Source organism: Siphateles boraxobius, unplaced genomic scaffold (assembly GCF_051911475.1).
Source record: "Siphateles boraxobius isolate OS27281-9 unplaced genomic scaffold, OSU_SipBor_1 55, whole genome shotgun sequence".
Lineage (NCBI taxonomy): Eukaryota > Metazoa > Chordata > Actinopteri > Cypriniformes > Leuciscidae > Siphateles > Siphateles boraxobius.
In genome coordinates this window covers 8,146,646-8,166,438 of record NW_027509181.1, presented here as the reverse complement: position 1 = coordinate 8,166,438, position 19,793 = coordinate 8,146,646, and the positions used below count along the sequence as shown (strand labels likewise).

Genomic DNA, 19,793 nt, shown 5'->3' with positions numbered 1-19,793 from the left:
AGGGGTAGCAGAGATTGTGTTAACCAAAATTTTGCATCATTTACCAAATTTGACATAAATAGTGATATTATCATTTTTATTATTGTAAATTTAACATACTAATTATTATTAATATTTTACCCCAAAAAAAGCAAAAAGTATTTTCTTTGATTTCAAATGTTAAACCACAGAACTTTTATTTTGGTGAAAATTTCGACAGGGAGACCTTAAAACTTGTCTTTAACAGATTTCTCATTACAAATTTTGGAATACGGTTGGCGTTATTGTGTTTTCAAATGCACATCACTTGCAGAGATGAAAGTTTATGTGGAGCAGCAAAACCAGCTGCTCTGAGACACTAAAAACACTGGATCGTGAGCTCCTCGCTTGTAAAAGAACGTACTGAAGCGCTTCACTCTGAAACATGCGTAAGACTATATTTATATAATTAAATTTCAGCTTCTGCGATTTGATAATCAAACCAACTGGCAAGAAAAGGTGCGAACATTTGTGAAAATTCATGGCAGAAATCCAGTCATTGCAATAGGAATCACCCACACAGTTCACCGCGCTGACCAACAGAAAGCTGCTTGGTTTGAAAGTGATTTCTGTGTGAGCAGTGCTTAATACATCTCAACGCTTTTTCCATGCCAAATGTCCCTGAAATTTTGCTAATGTGACCACACCTTAACACTGTTTCATACACTCGCCAGTGGCAATTTATATTTGATGCTTAGTTCATTTTCCACGTAGTCCTCAGGACACAAAATATGGAAATTCACTGGGACACGGTAATCCATGTATATAATCAAGGAAACAAAATCAAGTATAGATGGATAATGATTATCTGTAACACTGAGAGGTACAGAAAATTATTATGATTATCCTAGCAGCAAGAATATCAGTGGAAAAGCCTCAAGAGGAGTGACCCAAAACACTACGTGAGAATTGGGATTAGTTTGCCGTTTTTTGGCTTCAAAAGCACCACCCATCCAGCAGAACAGAAGGTAATGTAAGATTCTGTATTTTTGTGGGTTTGTTTCACAGACCTGTCCTTGTCTCCAGCACTCCCTGAAAAGTTTCCAGTTGCTGCTATTGCGGTGGTCTTTGAGCCAGAGCAGCCTGCGTTCGTAGAGCCAGCAGTGAGAGATGTCAGTGTACAGTTTGGGCGTTTCTTCCACTGCTTTCTTTTTCTCTGCTTTGGGCTCCTCCAGAGGCTCGTGCTTCAGGTTCAGCTTGGTGCCACGGCCCGCCGGGATCTTGTTCTCCACCACAGAGGCGATGATGTCATCCAAGATGTTGGGCATGCTGCGACCACTCTTGACAATCTGTGGAAGACGACAAATGAAACTATAAGTTATTTTAGGAAAATTAACATTAGTTTTTGTATATTTATATTGTCCACCAGTCAAAAGTATGGAAACGCCAAGTCATTCCTTATTATTACTATTACTAATAATTACTAAAAAGCTAATTTTAAACAAAAACCTTTAGATCAAAAGCTTTTTAAAGTCAAGCATGTGCATACATTTGATTGGGTGTGTATGTTGCCATCTTTGTATATGCTAATACAGTCTATCTGTTTGAGTATGATCAGTAGATGTTGCTTTTCTGACCTGTGAGGCAGTGGAATACACAGGAGCGAATGCGATGCCAGCATCAGTGGAGCCCAGGCGCAGCTTGCCTGCGGTGGTGGTGAGGAGGTCTCGTAGGGTTGATCCCTGCTCCAGGGATGATGCTTTACTGTGCAGAGACTCCAAAGGATCTGACTGATCCTTCTCCTCTTTTATCTTCCCAACAAGTGACTCCTTATTTTCTGCAGGAGAGAAGCACAGGTGTACAACTGTTCAAACCTCAGATTTCAATCTCTTTCACATCATAGTAAGACTTTTGGTAAAACATTTCGCCGAAACATTTCCAAAATGTTTTGTAAGGAAACTGATTTAGTGGGACTTTTTATTATGATTTAAAGTTGCAGTGAAATGTAACTAGCGGAACCCATAACCTTTTGGATTAGATTTACCACTTCAAATGCCTCAAATCATGCTGCTGGTTGAAAAGGTATATGAGACATATCTAGAGAACAGCGGAGAATATCTTGAGGTTAGGCCCTTTTTCAAGTACCGAGAACAATATACTGCTCAAAAAACGAGCAAAGTAAAATATATTAATATATTTTAAGAGCGGACATAAAACAAACAAAATTTAGACTTATCAAAAAATGTAGCTTAAGCACAGCTGCTTAATGAAGAAACTTCTATATGATGCACTGGGCAACAAATTGAACTGAACGTGTGCCAACGACCACAGGGCTGATGGTCTTTTAAGTGCAGTTCATTTGGAGAGAGCAGCATGTTCGGCATGTGAGAGCAGCTGAAGAACTGGATAAACATGTGGTTAGGTGAGCTCTTTAGACTGTGGGAGCTCACAACTGAGAAGGCCTGTAACGTACACCACTAAATGTGAGGATTGTGGAATTTTGGCGGCCTGTCAAGCACGCACATGCTCGCAGAGAAAGGAAAAACACGGGGCAGCTGGCAGACCTCCGGCACCTGGCTACCAATAACTTCAATCGTACCTTTTTTTTATTGTAGTTTTATTGTTTAGTACCCACCCTTCTTTTCTTCGCGGGACTTCTGCTCGGCCAGATCGGCCAGGAAGTGCAGAGGCGATTGGGACTCGGGCGGGGTGAACTTGCTGTCCGTGCTGGTGTCGCTGACGGGACTGCTCCCTCCATTGGCCTCCACCTTCAGAGAGGAGTTCTGCTGGCCGCCCTCAGGCTTACACAGAGAGATTTTGTTGCTGTGATTGAGCACGTTCTGTAACACCTGTGAAAAGAAAGAGTGTGTCAGAGACAGCTCAGCAGTTTGAGGAAAGTGAGGGGAAATATTGTGGACTTTTAGTGGTTGAGAGATGAACCAGGACTGAACTCAACATTCCAACTCAGAACAGAATGTGAAAATCTGTGCGTGATTGAGAGAGAGTGAGAGTTTGTGTTTACACTGAGAGCACGCACTTTCATGAGGCGTACTCAAGGCTGATGCCCAATTTCATTTCATGTGAACGGAAATCTGGCTGAGAGGGATAGATGTATGGTTTGGGATGTAGGCTCAATGGGATGTACTGTCTTAAGGCCTTAAATCACATCTGATCGTGTAGTCAAAATGTATTAATGTTTTACTGGCTGAACAATCAACAGTGCAATCTATTGAACAGAATTGAGTTGAGTCACACCAGGTCACTGCTGAAGTAGCAAACATACAGTGTTGTAACATGGTATCCATTACTTTTCTCACGCTGGTCAGGATGAACCTATCATGTGATTACTGGATTTGGCATTGAATCATTTTACAGAAATTGCTGAGGCAGATTTCCATTTGTATGTCTGATACCATTCCTTGGAATTAACAGATTTAAATGATTATAATAGTGCTAGGAGCAATTCATTTGTCAATATTTGTCTCTCTTAAGATTGCACTGCTTTTTATCTTTGTCGAGTAAATTCTAAAATAAAGATATATTTACATGAAATGCAAAATGATAACACGTTAAGTCTTGTTTTCTGAAAAAATTAAGTGAGTTAAAAATCTGCCAATGGTGCTCAAAAACTAAACTTCTTTTCCCTTTGAATTACCCCATTGGCAGATGTAATTTTGCTTCTCAAGTAAATGTCTTGATTAATGGCAAGACACCCCAGATGAATAGGATTAAAAAATAAATTAACTAATTAATATAATCATACTTTCCCATTAATTATAAAAAAATTGTATTACAAGTTTTCTAAAATATTATGTTTACATATGCAAATGACATTAAATAAATAACAACACATTAATTTGCATATTTCCAAAAAATAAATCTGGAACACTGGATAAAGCCAGGTCTGAAATTTCAGGTTCAAAGTTTAATTTTGTTGACATATTAGAGTCAAATGTATTCTGGATATCTCTTTTATCACTCCATACATAATCAGAAAATACTGTCAACAGCCAGAAAAAAAAAATCACCATGTTTTTAGAAATAAAATGTTGTCAAATGATAAAAAATCAGGCAAATGATATATAAACAAACACCTATGTAAAAAGCTTTAGAATATGGGTAGGAATAAAATGTAATGTGTGGTGTATGTAAGTGCTACTGAAGTGAAGATTTCTGGCTCAGTGCAGGAGAAAAAACTCATTTTGAGAAAATGGACTTTAAAGATATGTATTGGAATTGAAATCTACATATGCAAATAGAAAAAGTACAACAAAGTAAACCCTTAAATGAGTATGTTGGATATTTTCTTTCGATTAGTCTGAAACAACATCTTATGAAAAGCCAAATAACCCAAAATCTCAAAACTGACCAGTGCTATGCCTGTAGCGTCTTACCTTATGAATGTTTAGATATTTCTATTGGAAAACAAGACAAAAATACTAAGTAGGAAAATCATTTTTGAAGTGTACTGACATCAGATTCTCAACATCCAGTCCCACAACCAAACATTTGCATTCGTGTAAAATTACAAAATGCCATCAACCCTGACTATGGTCTGCCCGTTGACACACATACCTGGGAGACGCCATTGGTGGATGGCAGTTTGTTCAAGAAGGTGTTGTGCTTCACAGCACACGAGCAGTGTGATTTAATGCTGTACTTCTCCCTGAGCATGTGCATAGCGTTCACCAAGTCCGTTAGAACTAAAACACAGACAAAACAAATAAGCCAAAGAAGAACACTTTCTCTACTTCCACCCAAAGGCGTAACTACAAGCAATCTGGGATCACGCCAGAGTGAAAGCATCTCTTTCTGTACCAGTTCCTGGAATGATCTGTGTTGGCATCAGGTGCTTGTGATCATGAGGCTGTCCCTTGACACACTTCAACCAGGTGTACAGCTCTTTATCTGCAGAATAAAAAAAGGTGGATTACTCACAGAGACTGAGAGCAACAACCCGCACAGAGAAGGGCGCTGTCACTGGCCCATTTTCCCGTAGAGAAGCCGTGGTGTTAATGCTTCAAAGTAAATAAGGAGCTCTGAGCCTTTTAGGAAAAGATGCACAGATGTGATTCAGCAAAAATGACACCTCTAGAGCTGAAGGTTTTTTTTATGCCCTGCAGCAGAATTCAAGCCTGGAGAAGACAGGAAGATCTGCAGCAGGAATGAGGGACTTAAATGAGGCGAACAAAGACGAGGAAGAGATAGAGGCACATCTCAACCCCCTGAGACAGCTGAGCTAGACAGTCCTAGAACAACTGCCACATCGTACAGCACACAAACACACACAAGAGCTGCCATTCAAACCAAAGCGAAAACTACACACCAGCAGTCATAACTTATACCTTTTATGACGTCTTCATTAATTGTATTTTAAGCTTATTCATTTTACTTTTATATAAAAAACTGAACACAGTTAAGTCTTTCATCGAATCATAAAAAAAAAAGAGAGAGAGACAATGAAAAATGAATAACTGATTATGTTATAGTCAATGTATGCTTTTTGCTGTGAGCTTTTTGTTTTCCATGCATTTTTTTTGCATGGTAAAATAAAACCTGTAGCTGTAAGTTTGCCTTTTTTAGTAAATAATTGTAAATACCATAACCAAGTTTAGTGTTTTGTTTTTCCGTCACATTTAAATTATATATATATATATATATATAATACAATTTTTAAATATTGGCATAATATTTTCACATTTAACAACACACGAAAATCTGACAGCTACAGGTCACTACTGTAAAAAGAAAGTAAATAAAAATAAATAAGGCAGAAGAATTAACTAGAGACCTTTTTGGCACCCAGCATTTTAAATATCTGGGCTTTTTTCCAGTCCAGTTAGGGTTTTTGAGGCTACTGCATATCAACAGCAGGAGAGTACAAGCCCAGTCTGTGTTCAAAGGTGAATATGAAAATGACGACTGACCTTTGGAGCTCTTTCTCTCCTTGGCTTTGTAACAGTCCAAACACACCACAAATCCACATTTTTGGCAGACCCAGTGAATGTTAAACAATGTGGCTTCACATGCGTCGCAGCTCTCTCTCACTCCGCGCACCGCTCTTTTCCAGGCGATCTTGGCTGCAGAGCAAAGCAAACAGGAGAAGGATGAAACGGACATTCACAGAGCTCACCCACTATTTCTTTTTCCTTTCTCACTTTTCACTTACATTATGCTGTAAATATAATGGTGTACTGATAACAATGTTTTAGGAGGTATGTATGTTTTAATACTGTTAAATAAATAGGAAAGGCCCTATTGGGCAGTATAACGCACCATCTTTCTTTATCCATGTAGTTGCAGTATTCTCAGTTAAAACCAGCTGACAGAATTTGTCTCCAATGTAGCTGAGGATGTATTTAGAGGTCTCCAGGTCCAGGTTGTTTTCTTCATAACCATCAGGAGCCCAGAGACTGAGCGCCTCTTCATCATATTGATCAGGAGAGGAGAAGCCATCAATCCGGATCACTCCGTTCTTACTGTACGAGAGGCTGGAAATGAGGAGGAGAGTGAGCAATTAGTTTATTTCCTTTCCTAAGAGCAATTCTATAACAACAAAATGAGAAAACCGTTGACACAAGACACGGTTAAAAAGCACAAGTACTTAATACTAGTGCATTCTGTGAGATGACATTAGACTCGTTTCATAGAACAACCCAGATGAGCCTGGCCTATTTTAAATGGAAAGAATAATTAAAGACAACCATCAAGGCGCCTAGCAACGGTAAGTATTTTTATACACGTCAAAAATAGTTAGAATCCATGCCTCAATCTTTGCCACTAAAAAACACAAATCTACATTTACTTTGTGCCCACCGATGGGACTCAATAACGTCTATAAATCTTTTAAACACTATTAATTGTGAGATAGCTACAGTTTAACAAGGTTCAATTCAAATGACTCATGCTTAAGGAAATGTTGTTTACTAATTGTCAGACAAGTAGAGATTTAATTATTTTAAGACCATGTAATCCACATTTTGCAAAAAGCTATTTCATCATTTCTAAAACCTAGAAACAACCATCTTCTGTTTTTCTTAACGTGTTCTCTATTTTGTATTGATTTTATATTGTCTATTGTCTACTGCACTAGTTTTTGAATATTTGTGCGGCAGCAACACCCCTTCCTATTTACTACACTACACAAATTATTGCTATTACCATGTAGCCTGATGGGTGCACAGTAAATATGGTACGTAGCTCCTCACTTTATACTCACCGGCGGAAGTGGTAGAAGCGGCAGAAGACAGGTGAGTGGACAGACTCTTCCCCTTTCTTGGTGCGGATGGAGCGGCACTCCCTGCACTTCTGTAAGTTGGGTCCGATTTCAGAGCACGAGTCATCCTGCAAGAAGGACTCGCCCGTCTGTTTTAGCTTCTTTACTTTCCTCCAGTCCTTCAGTACTGATCGGGGAATACCATCTATTTCCACAGATTGCATATCATAGATTCCATTACTTCATCCATTAAACAATGTATTGCATAAAAACACCACATTTATTACTCAATAATTAGCGTTGCTGGGATATATCAGTATATCACTCGAAGCGGATGGTGAGAGAAGTGTGCAGGGTTTGAAGAGTTAATGTTTTAGATCTAACCACAAGCAAGCATAACTGACATTTGTGACCTGCTGTACCGTTACAGTGACCAACAGCATTAGAAGCTATGCAGTTACAAAGAGGCTCCATTTTGCTCACAGCAATCATCAGAAAGCGCTAATAAAAACCCAAGTGCTCTTGGAGATGTTTTCCACATAAACGTGAGAATTCTAGGAAAAGCTATTTGCACAGCTGCCATCCAGATGTTCACCAAACACACCTTGGTCTCTTTCTCACACACAGTTAACATGTAACATTCACAATGGCATTCACAATCCATTTTACTTCCATATTGTGTGATATACATGTATATGAGTGGGAAAACAATTCAATAAATTGTGATTTTTTTTAAATAGTACAATTTATTACCGGTCAAGTATATTTTCAATGTGCAATAGGCACCTAGTTGATTAAACGCTACTTAAAATGAGTGTTCGTAAGAAGTATTTTTTTTTTAAACTGGACACTTTCAGTGACAGGAGGAGAGATATTCTGATGATTACAGTGTGTAACAAATTTTCCAAACTCAAAGGAACAAGAAGTTTTCATTGTGTGTGAGACCAGATGAATAAGACCAGTACAAACCTTTATTAGTTTGTATTAAATATTTGAATCACTATTGTAATTTTTTCATTGTCAATCATTTTACTGTATGTATGTAATTTACATGTTTATGCCAAAATTCTTAATATTCAAAGTAGTGGCGCTGTCATTCTCCTCTACGCTGTGAGCGTTACCATTTAAGATTAATTAAATATTTAACATTTTGAGGTTCTTCTTTACTGAGTCTGTTTCTAAACTATCATTATTTGCTATTATTGCTGTGACCTTTATTACATTAATATTAATCAGCATTGAATTGCAATTTACAAATAAATACTGAAAATTGTTACCAACATGTAATAAAAGCTGGAATGAATTGTAATTTAATCAGCATTGAATTGCTATGTACTATTATCTATTAACTACTAAAAATGCCTGCAGTACAAAAACAGTTTAAAATGTCTAAACCGTTATTTAGGTATTGGTTAAAATAAGTTCTAGCCTAGGTAACATTATCCAAAAAAAAGTTGGTTCAGTGGTGGAGGAAGTTACTACATTTTAAAGCCTTTATTCTGGGAATAATTTCAATACAATAACACTTGGAACATGTACTTACATATTCACTTTATCTTATATCAAATGTGTAGAAACTAAAATTTCCTTGAAAATGTACTAAGACCCTTGGGAGGCCGGGCAAGCTAAATGATTTTGCAGTGTACTAAAAACGCATGTTCAAACTGTGATGTGAACTAAGGTGCACTTACTAGTACTGGCGAGCTTCAGCTTGGTTTTTTCCTTGGCACTCCGGAAAATACCATTTGGCTTTAACTCATCCTCCTCCTTTTCATTGTCTCCCTTCCTTTTCTGCAGGTCATTCTGCTTCTTTTTGTAAGTAGGCTTGGGTTGCCGTTTTGTCCTTTGTTCCAACTTGCTCTCACTAGAGTCTGAATCATCACCGCTCTCCGAGCCCGATTCGTAGGAACGCTTGAGGGTACGCCGTGTCCTTCTGTCCTCCTGAGACAGCTTGTCCTCTTGTACTTTGTTGTCTTTGCCTAGATCCACTTCATTAGATGCAGGGGCAATCAGGTTGACGGAGCATGGCTTAATTAGCTCAGATATGGGATTCCCGCCTTTTTCAGATTTGTTTGTGTTTTTGTCCTCCTCCGAGTGTCGTGTGAGCCAGGCTTTCTTGAGCTTGTGGTAGTTAGACTGACACACCTGTGCTGGCTGTCCGTTGGGCAATGGACTGGCTTTGCTGGGAGGATTGCTGGGCATGGAATTATCCTGGGCAATGGTGGGCGAGTCCTGAGATGATCTAACACTACTGCTCTCACTTTCAGAGGCACTGCTGGAACCACGAGACTGTGCCGCAGCCAGAGCCGCTTTGGCCTTCTTTAGGTGAACATAGTTCCCCGAGTAAGCCTGTGTGGAGCCAGCAGAGCCGGCTTGAGGCAGCGAACTAGGAGAGGTGGTTCTCGAACCTCCCTCCTGTGACTCAACAACAGTGGGAGGGCGGATTTTGGAAGCAGTGCTTTCCAGTCTGGAACTGCCACTAGTGCCAGAGAGGGAGGACGACAGATCTGCTCCATTGTAGCTCTGCATGCTAAACGTGCTGCTGGCAGTAGAAATGGCTTCATTAGTCCTGGTGTTGCACACAGAATTGGCCACAACTGCTACTGAGCTGGGAATGACACCTGGTGATGCTCTAATCAGGTTTTTGTTGTACTGATCACTGGGATCCCCCAAATTTGTGTTTGGTAGGATGACCCTCCCAGATTCCCTGCTCTCGGCCACTTTCAGGCAGTCTGACTGAGTGCGGCCAGCAAACAATCTGCCACCAAGTTGCTCTTTGGAGGCAATCTTGGGACCTAGAGAACCGTCATATTTTATGCAAGTAGAAGGGCGGACAATAACAGATGCCATGGCTGCCTGCGGCTTCACTTGGCTATTCTCTGAATGCCAGGCCACTTTCTCGTGTTTCTTTGCTTCCCCGCTAGTCTGCCAGGAATCGGCCGAGCCCAGCTCGGCTCCGCTTTTTTCGTCCCTGAGCTCTGGAAGCAGGGTTGGTGGTTTCTGCTGTTCTGACACCTTTCCCGCCGAGCTAACGGGCTGGATGGGGGTGAGTGTGGGTGGGGAAAGGCGACCATAGGCCCCCTCCTTGCGGTCAAGCGGTTGCTGGGTGGGCGGGCGAAAGACTGGTGCTCTACGCAAGGCTGGCATGCCCTTGGGCTGACTTGAGGGAGAGATGGCTGGGCTGCAGCGTTCACTGAGTGTCACCACTGAGGTACTGAGTGAGTGTATGGGTGTTTGTTGACTGAGCTGTTCGGTGATCTTGCCCACCAGTCCCTCTCCCTCTGGCTGGTGCTTAATGAGAGGGGGAGGCTTGGACAAAGACTTGGTGTGGCTAGAGTTATACGAGCTCAAAGACAAGGGGCTAGAGGCTGTGGGTGCCTTGTCGAAGTACGGATTGAGATCTTTGGATTGGAAAAGTCGTGGTGGCTCGTTTACAACGCTATTTGACAGCGTAGTGAAGTAGTTGGTTTGCGGGAGGGACTGGGATATAGAGTGTTTGTACTTGTACAGATCAGCCACAGAGTGCTCCACCTCTTTCTCATGGCTTTTGTGCTGGGAGGAAATGCGGGAGAAGGGCTCACGCTCAGTCTCTCCGGCGCGAATCTTGGCTGTGAAGGGGGCCATTTCAATGCTCTCCAGAAGGATGCGGCGGTTCTCTTCTTTATATTTGCTGGTGCGGTCTGGCCCATCCTGAGGCATGCGTGGTGGTGGTGGTAGTTGCTGCTTGCTGTGGGGGGACTCCATGTAGAGGCGGTGTAGCTCCTTGTTGTTAGGTGTCCTGCTGCGGTCCGGCTCTTGCTTAAGGTGGACACTGGACAGGCCACGCAGAGGGTCTACAAACACATTCTTGTCCTGATCCCTGAAAAAGCAATTTAAAAAAAAATCAACAGCGTAAAAAAATAGAATGATATAAAAAAATAATTCAGATATACCTGCATATCTGAAAATAACAAACACATTGAATATTTCAATACGTGAGGGATTTGTACAATAGTTATAGTGATGCTGGACTAATATTGATTCTAAGGTAGGTGCTACAGTATGTTCCTTCTCAGATATTAGGTAACTGCACTGGGGGTGGTTCAAATGAGTACAGACATTCAGCGGGGTATAATAGAATAGTTTAATTCTGCGCACAGTCACTGAATGAGCGTACAGTGCTCCTATCACATGGCATTTGTTCCACCTCTGGTCACATGGTATTTAACAGCTAGCCACAGTCCCAGGCACTGCAGGACTGTGGTAATAAATTAATCGTGTGTGTTAATGACAGACAGAGAGAGACACAAGTGTATGCGTGCTCACTCTTTGTGGAGTTCTCCGGGGGTTTTGGAGAGTGGCGGGCTGGAGTGTGAGCTGATCTTGATGGTTCTATGAGGCTCTGCACTGGCTGGTCTGCCCGGGACATGGCTCATAATCCCCATGCTGTCTGCTGAGGTTACAGGGGTGGGCTGGTGCAGCCAGGGGCTGGGAGTGTTCTGTAACACACTCAGAAGGTCATTTTGCACTCAAGGCAACATACAGTTCTCTGACAGAAGTCAGAGCAAATAAATTGTGCATAAGAATGACTGTCTCTTATTCTGTGGTATTCTGTGATTTCTCTTACACATGCTTATAATGAGCAATATGAAACAAAGTTATTACAGTTGAGTTACATTATCTTGGAAATATTCTGGGTTAACAGAAATGGAAAAAGTCTATAGGGAAACTATTGTATTATTTTCTGAGGTAAAACACCCTTAATGCCATTAGCTATGTTTCCATCCATGGTTGCAAATTTAACTTATGGGAAAAATGGGAGATAAAGTAGCGTTTCCATCCAGTGAGCTGAAGAGAACAAAATCATCACTTCCTGATAAACAGGTGCTTAAAACCAGAAAGATATAAGAAAAATGGAAGTTACTGCAGTAGGAAAAGGCATTGTATATACTAATTTTCATATATAAAAATTACTTGCGTCTCAGAGCACACAGACGAAATGCAAAAAACCAGGTCACATTATCCTATGTCGTATTGTAAGACAGTTCTGGTAGGCAATTATACCGAACTACTTTGATGACAGACTTTTCTCAGCCATTTTAGAATGACCAAAACAGCATTTCAACTGCTGTGCAATGAGATCCGCTGGTTTGTCCAGTTATGCCATCCCGTCACGATGTCACATTTTTTCATGGGGATCAATGAATTTATTCTGTTAAAGTGTTTCCATCATAGCTTATGTGCATGTTTACTTATTGGATAAAAAAAATGTATCCGACTCAATTGAGCGCATACGTTTTTATGTACATTTTCAGAATTTATGTGCATCTTGGTGCTTCCATCCAGCGTTTTAATATGTGATATCCCAAAATGCGCATAAAACTAGGTGGATGGAAACATAGCTATTGAAGCTGTTAATAGAACTAAACTTGTATTTGACTAAGAATGTTCCATAAAGGGTTAGTTCATCCAAAAATGAAATTTCTGTCATTAATTACTCACACTCACGTTGTTCGAAACCTGTAAGATCTCCGTTCATCTTCGGAACACAAATTAAGATATACCCCCCATAGACGTAATCACCACTTTCAAGGCCTAGAAAGGTAGTAAAAACATTGTTAAAATAGTCCATGTGACTACAGGTGTTTAACCTTAATGTTATGAAGCGACGATAATACTTTTTGTGCACAAACCCCACCCAAAATTAAGACTTTATTCAACAATTTCTTCTCTTCCCTGTCAGTCTCTGACGCTTTTCATGTTGTAAACAGCGCGGCGCTTCCGGGTTCTACGTCAGAACGGCAGCTCAGTATTGGACGGATCCTGGGTCAGCACCACATGTATGCGTCGTGGAGCTCACGTGAACCGTGACGGGGAAGAGAAGAAATTTTTGAATACATTTTTTTTTTTTGTGCACAAAAAAAAATTCTTATCGCTTTATAACATTAAGGTTGAACCACTGTAGTCACATGGACTATTTTAACGATGTCTTCACTACCTTTCTGGGCCTTGAAATTTGTTATGACGTTGCTGTCTATGGGGGTGTCAGAAAGCTCTCTGATTTCATCAAAAATATCTTAATTTGAATCAGAAGATGAACAAAGATATTATGGGTTTGGAACAACATGAGGGTGAGCAATTAAAGACAGAATTTTCATTTTTGGGTGAACTAACCCTTTAAATAAATTTTAAGTTTGACTGAATTATCATGAACGTGTATCTCTAATAGCTAGGAAATGTGTCCAGACATGATACAGCACATACAAGCACATGCTCACACACATTAAGCTTAATTGCTTTAGGGTAGATTGTTTCAAGCTGAGTTCAAAACAAACAATCCCTGACAGCAGCAAGAGAAAGAGAGAGTATTTGTCCATTCTCTAAGGGATCTCCTGACAACAACCTCAGTCACACGTTGTGCATTTTAATTCACAATGCACATTGCTGCAATACGGTCTATATAAATTATGATGGCCAGGGCTAGTAAACAGACAGGCGCACACACTTACCCTCCGTAGGCTGGAGTCTGAATTGACAGCATTCTCTGGATGTACCCACTTGTACCCAGATTGGTAGGAGTGGGTACCATTTGGGTACTGCCAGATAATGGGATAGAGTCCAAGCTGGTTATATGAGGCACCTCCATGTGTCTGGGCCAGCAACCCTTGTTGCTGCTGGATGAACTGCTGCTGCTGGTGGGAATGGTGGTGGGCCAAAGCCAGGTGCCCGAGTCCTGTGGAATCCAGCCGGGAATGGCTGCCCAGGAGAGAGGCTGGTGAAATGGTGGGCAGTACGGAGGGCAGCAGATGTGGGTGGTGCACCGAGTGGCTCATGGAGGGAGAAGGGAGGAGGTGGGACGGGTGGTGTGAGCTGGGTGTGAGACACGTGGTGTGAGAAGAACCATGTAGTGAATGCAGGTGTGGGTGCAGGTATGCCACGTGGTTGCCGTCCGATTCAGGACGCACCAACGCAGGGTCCCGGTAAACCGTAAAATGCTCATTTTTGTCGACAACAAGAGGGCTTTTTGTGGATTCGCAGAGTGCCCCACGGGCTAGCACAGGCTTAAAACTGGAGCGGGGTACATCTGGATCAGGTTTGAGTGCCAAACGTCCTATTGTAGATAGGTTTTCAGGGTGTCGAGGTTTATGTTTGGACACCTCTGGGGATGTATTTGGTTTGGGTTTGGAGGATTCATGAATGCTGTGAGTTTTTGACTTTATGATGTCAGGTGAAGGATTGCACTTGGGCTTGAGGATGTCAGGGGATGAGTTGGACTTAGGTTTGGGCGATTCAGGAGAAGGACTGAGTTTATGGGTTTTCCTGATGTCCTCGGTTAGCGAGGCATTTTTAATGACCATAGATGTATACTGCTGCTGGAGCTTCCCTCTCTCGCCCAGGGCTGCTGACTCACTCACTGATGTCACCGGCCTTATGACCTCAGAGTGGGCGAATTCGATTTTACTGCCTATGCTGCGAGCGTTCTGCTGCTGCTCGCCATCCGGCCTCCTGCACTCTGAGTGGGAGGCGTTTAGCACCAAATGTCTCGATTCGGGGATGTAGGCATCACACTTCTGTGATGCCAACAAGGCCGATACGGCCTCAGAGTTCTCTCTGGAACTGGGCTGCGTGTTTGCATCCTCTGTGATATCAATCACGCACTTGGGCGTGTGCGTCCGAGGTGTCCCTGTGCAGTAATGGTCCTTGGGGAGGGTTTTCACAGTGCTTTTCATCTCGACAATGCAACTTTGGACCTCTGCCGGTACAGAGGCTTGGTTCTGTGTACAGGAGGCCGGAAGAGGCAGCTGAGATCTCTTTTCTCCAGACCGTTCACTGTCTGCCAGCTGAGTTACCTCCACGGCCACTGGCTTGACGCTTTTATCCTGCATTTCATCCCAGGGAGATAGCCTGTTGATTACACTCAACTCATCCACGGGCTTGGATCCCTGGGACTTCTCCTCCTCCTCAGGAACTTTTGAAGTGCTCTTGCATTTGAGCTCATTCTCTGAACTGTGCTCTGATGAAGAATCTACGCTCTGCTTGTTAGAGTTCTCAGAGTCGCTGCTCTCAGAGAGGTCAGACGTTTCTGTTTTGAGCCGCTTAAGACTACCCTTCTTGTCTTCTTCATCTGCTTTCCTCCTCTTGTTTGTCTGCTTGCTTTTGTTTTTAGAAGGATCTAGAAAAAAAAGAGACTCACTCTGTCAGGAAGAACTTTGAACACGAACAAGAACTTTGACACAAAACATGCCACCAGCAAATAATTTAATGCAAGCTGAGTGCATAAGAAACTAGATCCATTCTTGATTATTCAAGAATGGATAAGGATGATGTCATTTTGTACTTAGGTTAAAGGCTGATTGAATCTTAAGTGCTGCATTAGAAGTATGATATATGGGACTCCTGTAGAATTTATGCACACTTAAAATGTCCATTTCACTGCGGTGGCTGCACCCACCTCATCTCTCACAGACCCAGCACCCTGCCAAACACTGTACTGCAGGAATTATGATGGAAGGATCTAAATTATCTTTTACCAGGTGGCCATCCGGCCAAGAAGCTAACAGTGAACCTATCCAGTAAAGGTTTCGTCAACTTAAATATAGAGCACTAGACCGAGTCAAATATAAAAGGCCTTTGTTTAACATGAACGCCATAATAGAGGAAAATCCATTTTTAATTCCTCTGAGTGAAGAGCTCCAATTGTATCAAAATCATAACAAGACTGAATCAAAGCAATTCAGTCACAGACCTACAGTCCTTCAAGAATAAATTATAAAAACATTTCACACAAGTAATACAAAAATCATCCACATTCACACAAAAAGACGACTGAAGACTGAAGCAACTTTTTTTCTTTTTTTTCTTTCAAAATGTACAGACCTACCTGTCACCTAATGTATAAGAAACAAACATGAATGCTTCAAGGAAAAGCATCATAATCATATGCAAAAAGCAGTGGGCGGGGCTTTATTGTAAAACAAGAAGTGATATTAACCAACCATCACACTGCAGTAATGTAATTAGTGTAAGAACAATCAGTGTTTTACCTTTTCCTCCACTGTCCGATTTTTCATCTTTTATCTTCTCTTCATCTGGAACGCTGCTGTCGGAACCTTTCCGACGTGAAGATCGTGGGCCGCGTTGTTGACCTGGTGAGGACTGCTGCTGCTGCTGCTGCTGGTGTTGCTGGGATCCCTGCTGCGGCACATGCTGGGATTGTTGCTGCTGCTGCTGGGCCTGAGAGCCCTGTTTGGGGGTGGAGCCAGAGGAATTCATTACAGGTCTGGGGCTGTTGGCCTGGGCACGTGTGTAATGACCCTGGAAAAACACAAAAAGAGCACAAACAGCAAACACAAGCATGAGAGGACTTGTAATGGATTTAGGTTATAGAGAGTGAGAGAGAATTTTTAAGTTAAAAAGCACCAATATCAAAAACACTTCCTTGCCAGCAACGACTGCACTACACACGTCTGTAAAAAAATGTGGTCACAGAGCTAGGCTTAAAAGAAGAGTTCCTATGGCTCTTAAAAATGCTTTCCAAACCTAAAAAATATCTCAAATATCTCAAAAAATATTTAGACCCCAAATTTAATCCATGCAAGCAAAGCACGTGAAACGGTAATCGAGGTAAGCATTAATTTAAAAAAAAAAAAACACTTGTAATAAATGAATTCTAAATAATTATATTAGACAGGGATATGCAGGTGGAACAAAAGCAGCTCTAAATCTATGGAGAGAGGGGGGGTACGGCCCGGTACCTGAGTGATTCCTGTAGAGCCGCTTGGTCTCCCTCCTGTGGTCTGCTTGCATATCCCCAATTAATGTTTAAAACAGGGAAACAGAGAAGAAAACAAACAAAAAAACAAAACAAAAAAAAACAAGGTGGAACAGAGAAGTCTTGTTAATGATGAAGGGAGCAATGATATGTGTTTTCTACAAGGCTCTAGTTTTCTTTAAAAAATTTAAAAAAGCACATAGGAACTTTACTTCAAAGCTAGCTACAGACACAACATCCAGTAAGAAGCACAGACAGACACTAGGACAGACATGCACAAGACAAAAATACAAACTGGCATATATCAGTGCACACAATGTTAATCCAGGAAGGCAGGTGCGCTGATCATCTAGCAAAAAAAGCACATATATGCATGGAGATATGTGTGTGCTCTTGTAGGTTACACTCACGTGGGCAGTGTTGCTGTTCTGGCTAGAGCGAGACCTGCGTCGCGACGTGATACCAATGTTTTCTCCTTTCAATAAAGAATGGACCACATCATCCAGAAAGGTCATCTGTACCATGGAAGGGTCAACGTTCTGAGGCTCTAGTACCTGCACACAAAGTCAGAGGAGAGAGTAAATTATTTATTTTAATTTATTTTTAAACAATAAACCATGGAAATGAAAATACAAATCATTTTCAGTTTTATTGTAATAACATTAACAAAAAAAATTACATTAACAGTAGCAGGGCGTCTCATACCATATCTTAAGCAAAACATTTTACCAAACTAAAACATTGTATGGTATCAGATGTACCTGGTCATTCATGACAACCATAGTGCGACTGAAGAGATCGTGGTGGGTGATGATGCCCGTGAACCACTGGGTGGCTGAGTCCTGTCTGTAAACTCGTACACGGTAGCCATTCAATGAATAGGGACCTGGAGATATCAGGAACCAGAAACACTCAAAAAAACTCACATTGATTTTTATCAGTACACTAATTTAATAACAGTCCCTTTATTTCAGCGTGGCATTTCTACTCTATAAACAGTGGTTTTATACACATTATCACATAACTGGCTACCATGATTTTTTTAATTGCATTAATTTTCAATTCATTTCAACAGGGCAGGAGTCATTGGAGTCATCAGACTACTTTCATGGTGTCTTTTTGTTCTTTTTTGGAGCTCAACCGCCCTTGGTCACTGTCTACTCTCACTGTATGGAAAAAAAACAATGTGAGCTTTCTGCAAAGCTTTCTTTTTGTTCATTGTGGGTGACCTTTACCTCAGAGATGACACATTAAACCTTGTATCTACATTATATGCTGTTAGGCGCAGTGAACGCTGGCAGGTGTCCAAACTGACCAGAGCTCATTAGTGCAGGGCAGGTCATTCCCATTAATTACTCCTGAACACACCACTCATATGCCTTGCTAGAAGAGCTAACCCTTCACTGTCCTAGTGCATCCAACAACCAAAAATGCATCTCATTGACATCAAGTTTCACATGCACATAAACCATGGGGCGACGTTTGCACAAAACCACAGGCCGTTTATATTTTTTATTTTTGTGCTCTGTTTCCCCACCAAAACCTTTGGCTCTGAGATGCTTTCCATTCTGCCCTTGTCAACTGCCAAGTTCAACAATTATCACTAATTGTGGGCCTGGAATTTTGTTATGGACTTTGTAAACAAGACCCTCTGCCAAGACCACAACAACACCCTTACTTCTGTAATTCTTACCAAGTGAAAAGGAAGGGACTTTTCTGTTTTGGATCCTAAAGAGTGGGCATTCCGTACCAGAAAAGAGCTACAACTGAAAGTGAGTTGGCAGTCGGTTCAGGAAGAACTACTCCACCCACACCCCACCCCCCTCAAAAATAAATGAATAAATAAAAAACAGAAAAACACTAAACAAGAAATGCAGGCTGAGGTTATGCCAATATTGCAATGGTTTACAACCATTATTACATGAACATTAGCACTACAACTGAAATGGAGAGTCAACCAAAATAGTCAACGTTAAAAAAATGTTGTTCAATAATCATCTAATTTCACGGGACATAACCTGAGATCACTTTAAGCAAGTAAAAAAGGTAATTTTTGAGTTAATGTTGACTTTCCAAAACAAAAAAGGCAGGATGGTGGGCACAAATTATTGATGCTGTGTCATCTAAAAAGCACAAGATTTAAAAACAAAAATGGTTTCCTTTAGTTCGAGTTGGCTCTTTAGAATAATTGATGAAATGTGATCAAGCTTACCTTGCATAAAAATTTCCTGAACTTTTTGATCTTTCACCCAGGCTTTCACTTCTTCATGGAGATGTGGATAGTCCCTAAGAACAGGACTTAAACTGTCCACCTCATCCTGCAAAAAAAAGAAAAGGTAAAACATTAGCATATCACTGACTACAATGACACAATGCAAAGTCGAAACAGTGCTGGAGTTAATAATGAACCCAATGACCAGTCCCGGCGTTTTCTTTGACCTCTAAATTAAGGGGTCAACCACGCAAACAATCAATCAGATTTAATGTGCGCTCACATTTACCGCTGATTGTGAAATCTTGAGTTTGAAAGTGAGTGAAAAATTTCTCCACGTAGATTTTGCATTGGGTTCAACTTTGTCACGTAAATTTGCTGCATTGACCACAATTTAAACTCTATGTAAATGGTGCTTCATGCATGGCTATACAATTGACGATGGAGCTATTTTGCCCAAATTTTCCAAGTGTGACCACACCTTTAAGCAGCAACCATGTGCAACAATGTGTAACAATGTGTAACAAGGTGAACAAATCTCTCCTAAGACAATTTTATAGGTGCGGTTGTTGGTCAGCACAGCAAATGTGATCAACTTGAAAAATGGCAAAATCTGCATAGGGAACCTTAACTTCAACTTAGTATGAGCAATAGCA

General features: G+C 41.1%; 1 protein-coding gene across 8 annotated transcripts in view; it reads right to left on the bottom strand.

Annotated features, from left to right (window-relative positions):
- jmjd1cb (jumonji domain containing 1Cb) overlaps positions 1-19,793 on the bottom strand; it is a 138,647-nt gene that overhangs the window by 7,306 nt on the left and 111,548 nt on the right. For 3 of the 8 annotated variants that reach the window (XM_077206089.1, XM_077206092.1, XM_077206093.1), the window contains 16 exons: positions 19,138-19,243; positions 17,687-17,811; positions 17,336-17,479; positions 16,909-16,953; positions 16,198-16,468; positions 13,663-15,326; positions 11,480-11,652; positions 8,866-11,033; positions 7,178-7,379; positions 6,235-6,449; positions 5,886-6,038; positions 4,777-4,866; positions 4,534-4,661; positions 2,594-2,807; positions 1,596-1,795; positions 1,029-1,307 (listed from right to left, as the gene is read on the bottom strand). In XM_077206089.1, the coding sequence (XP_077062204.1) occupies positions 1,029-1,307; positions 1,596-1,795; positions 2,594-2,807; positions 4,534-4,661; positions 4,777-4,866; positions 5,886-6,038; positions 6,235-6,449; positions 7,178-7,379; positions 8,866-11,033; positions 11,480-11,652; positions 13,663-15,326; positions 16,198-16,468; positions 16,909-16,953; positions 17,336-17,479; positions 17,687-17,811; positions 19,138-19,243 (6,177 nt within the window). The remainder of the gene's footprint in view (positions 1-1,028; positions 1,308-1,595; positions 1,796-2,593; positions 2,808-4,533; positions 4,662-4,776; positions 4,867-5,885; positions 6,039-6,234; positions 6,450-7,177; positions 7,380-8,865; positions 11,034-11,479; positions 11,653-13,662; positions 15,327-16,197; positions 16,469-16,908; positions 16,954-17,335; positions 17,480-17,686; positions 17,812-19,137; positions 19,244-19,793) is intronic. The other 5 variants (XM_077206091.1, XM_077206095.1, XM_077206096.1 and 2 more) reach the window with 2 other exon arrangements.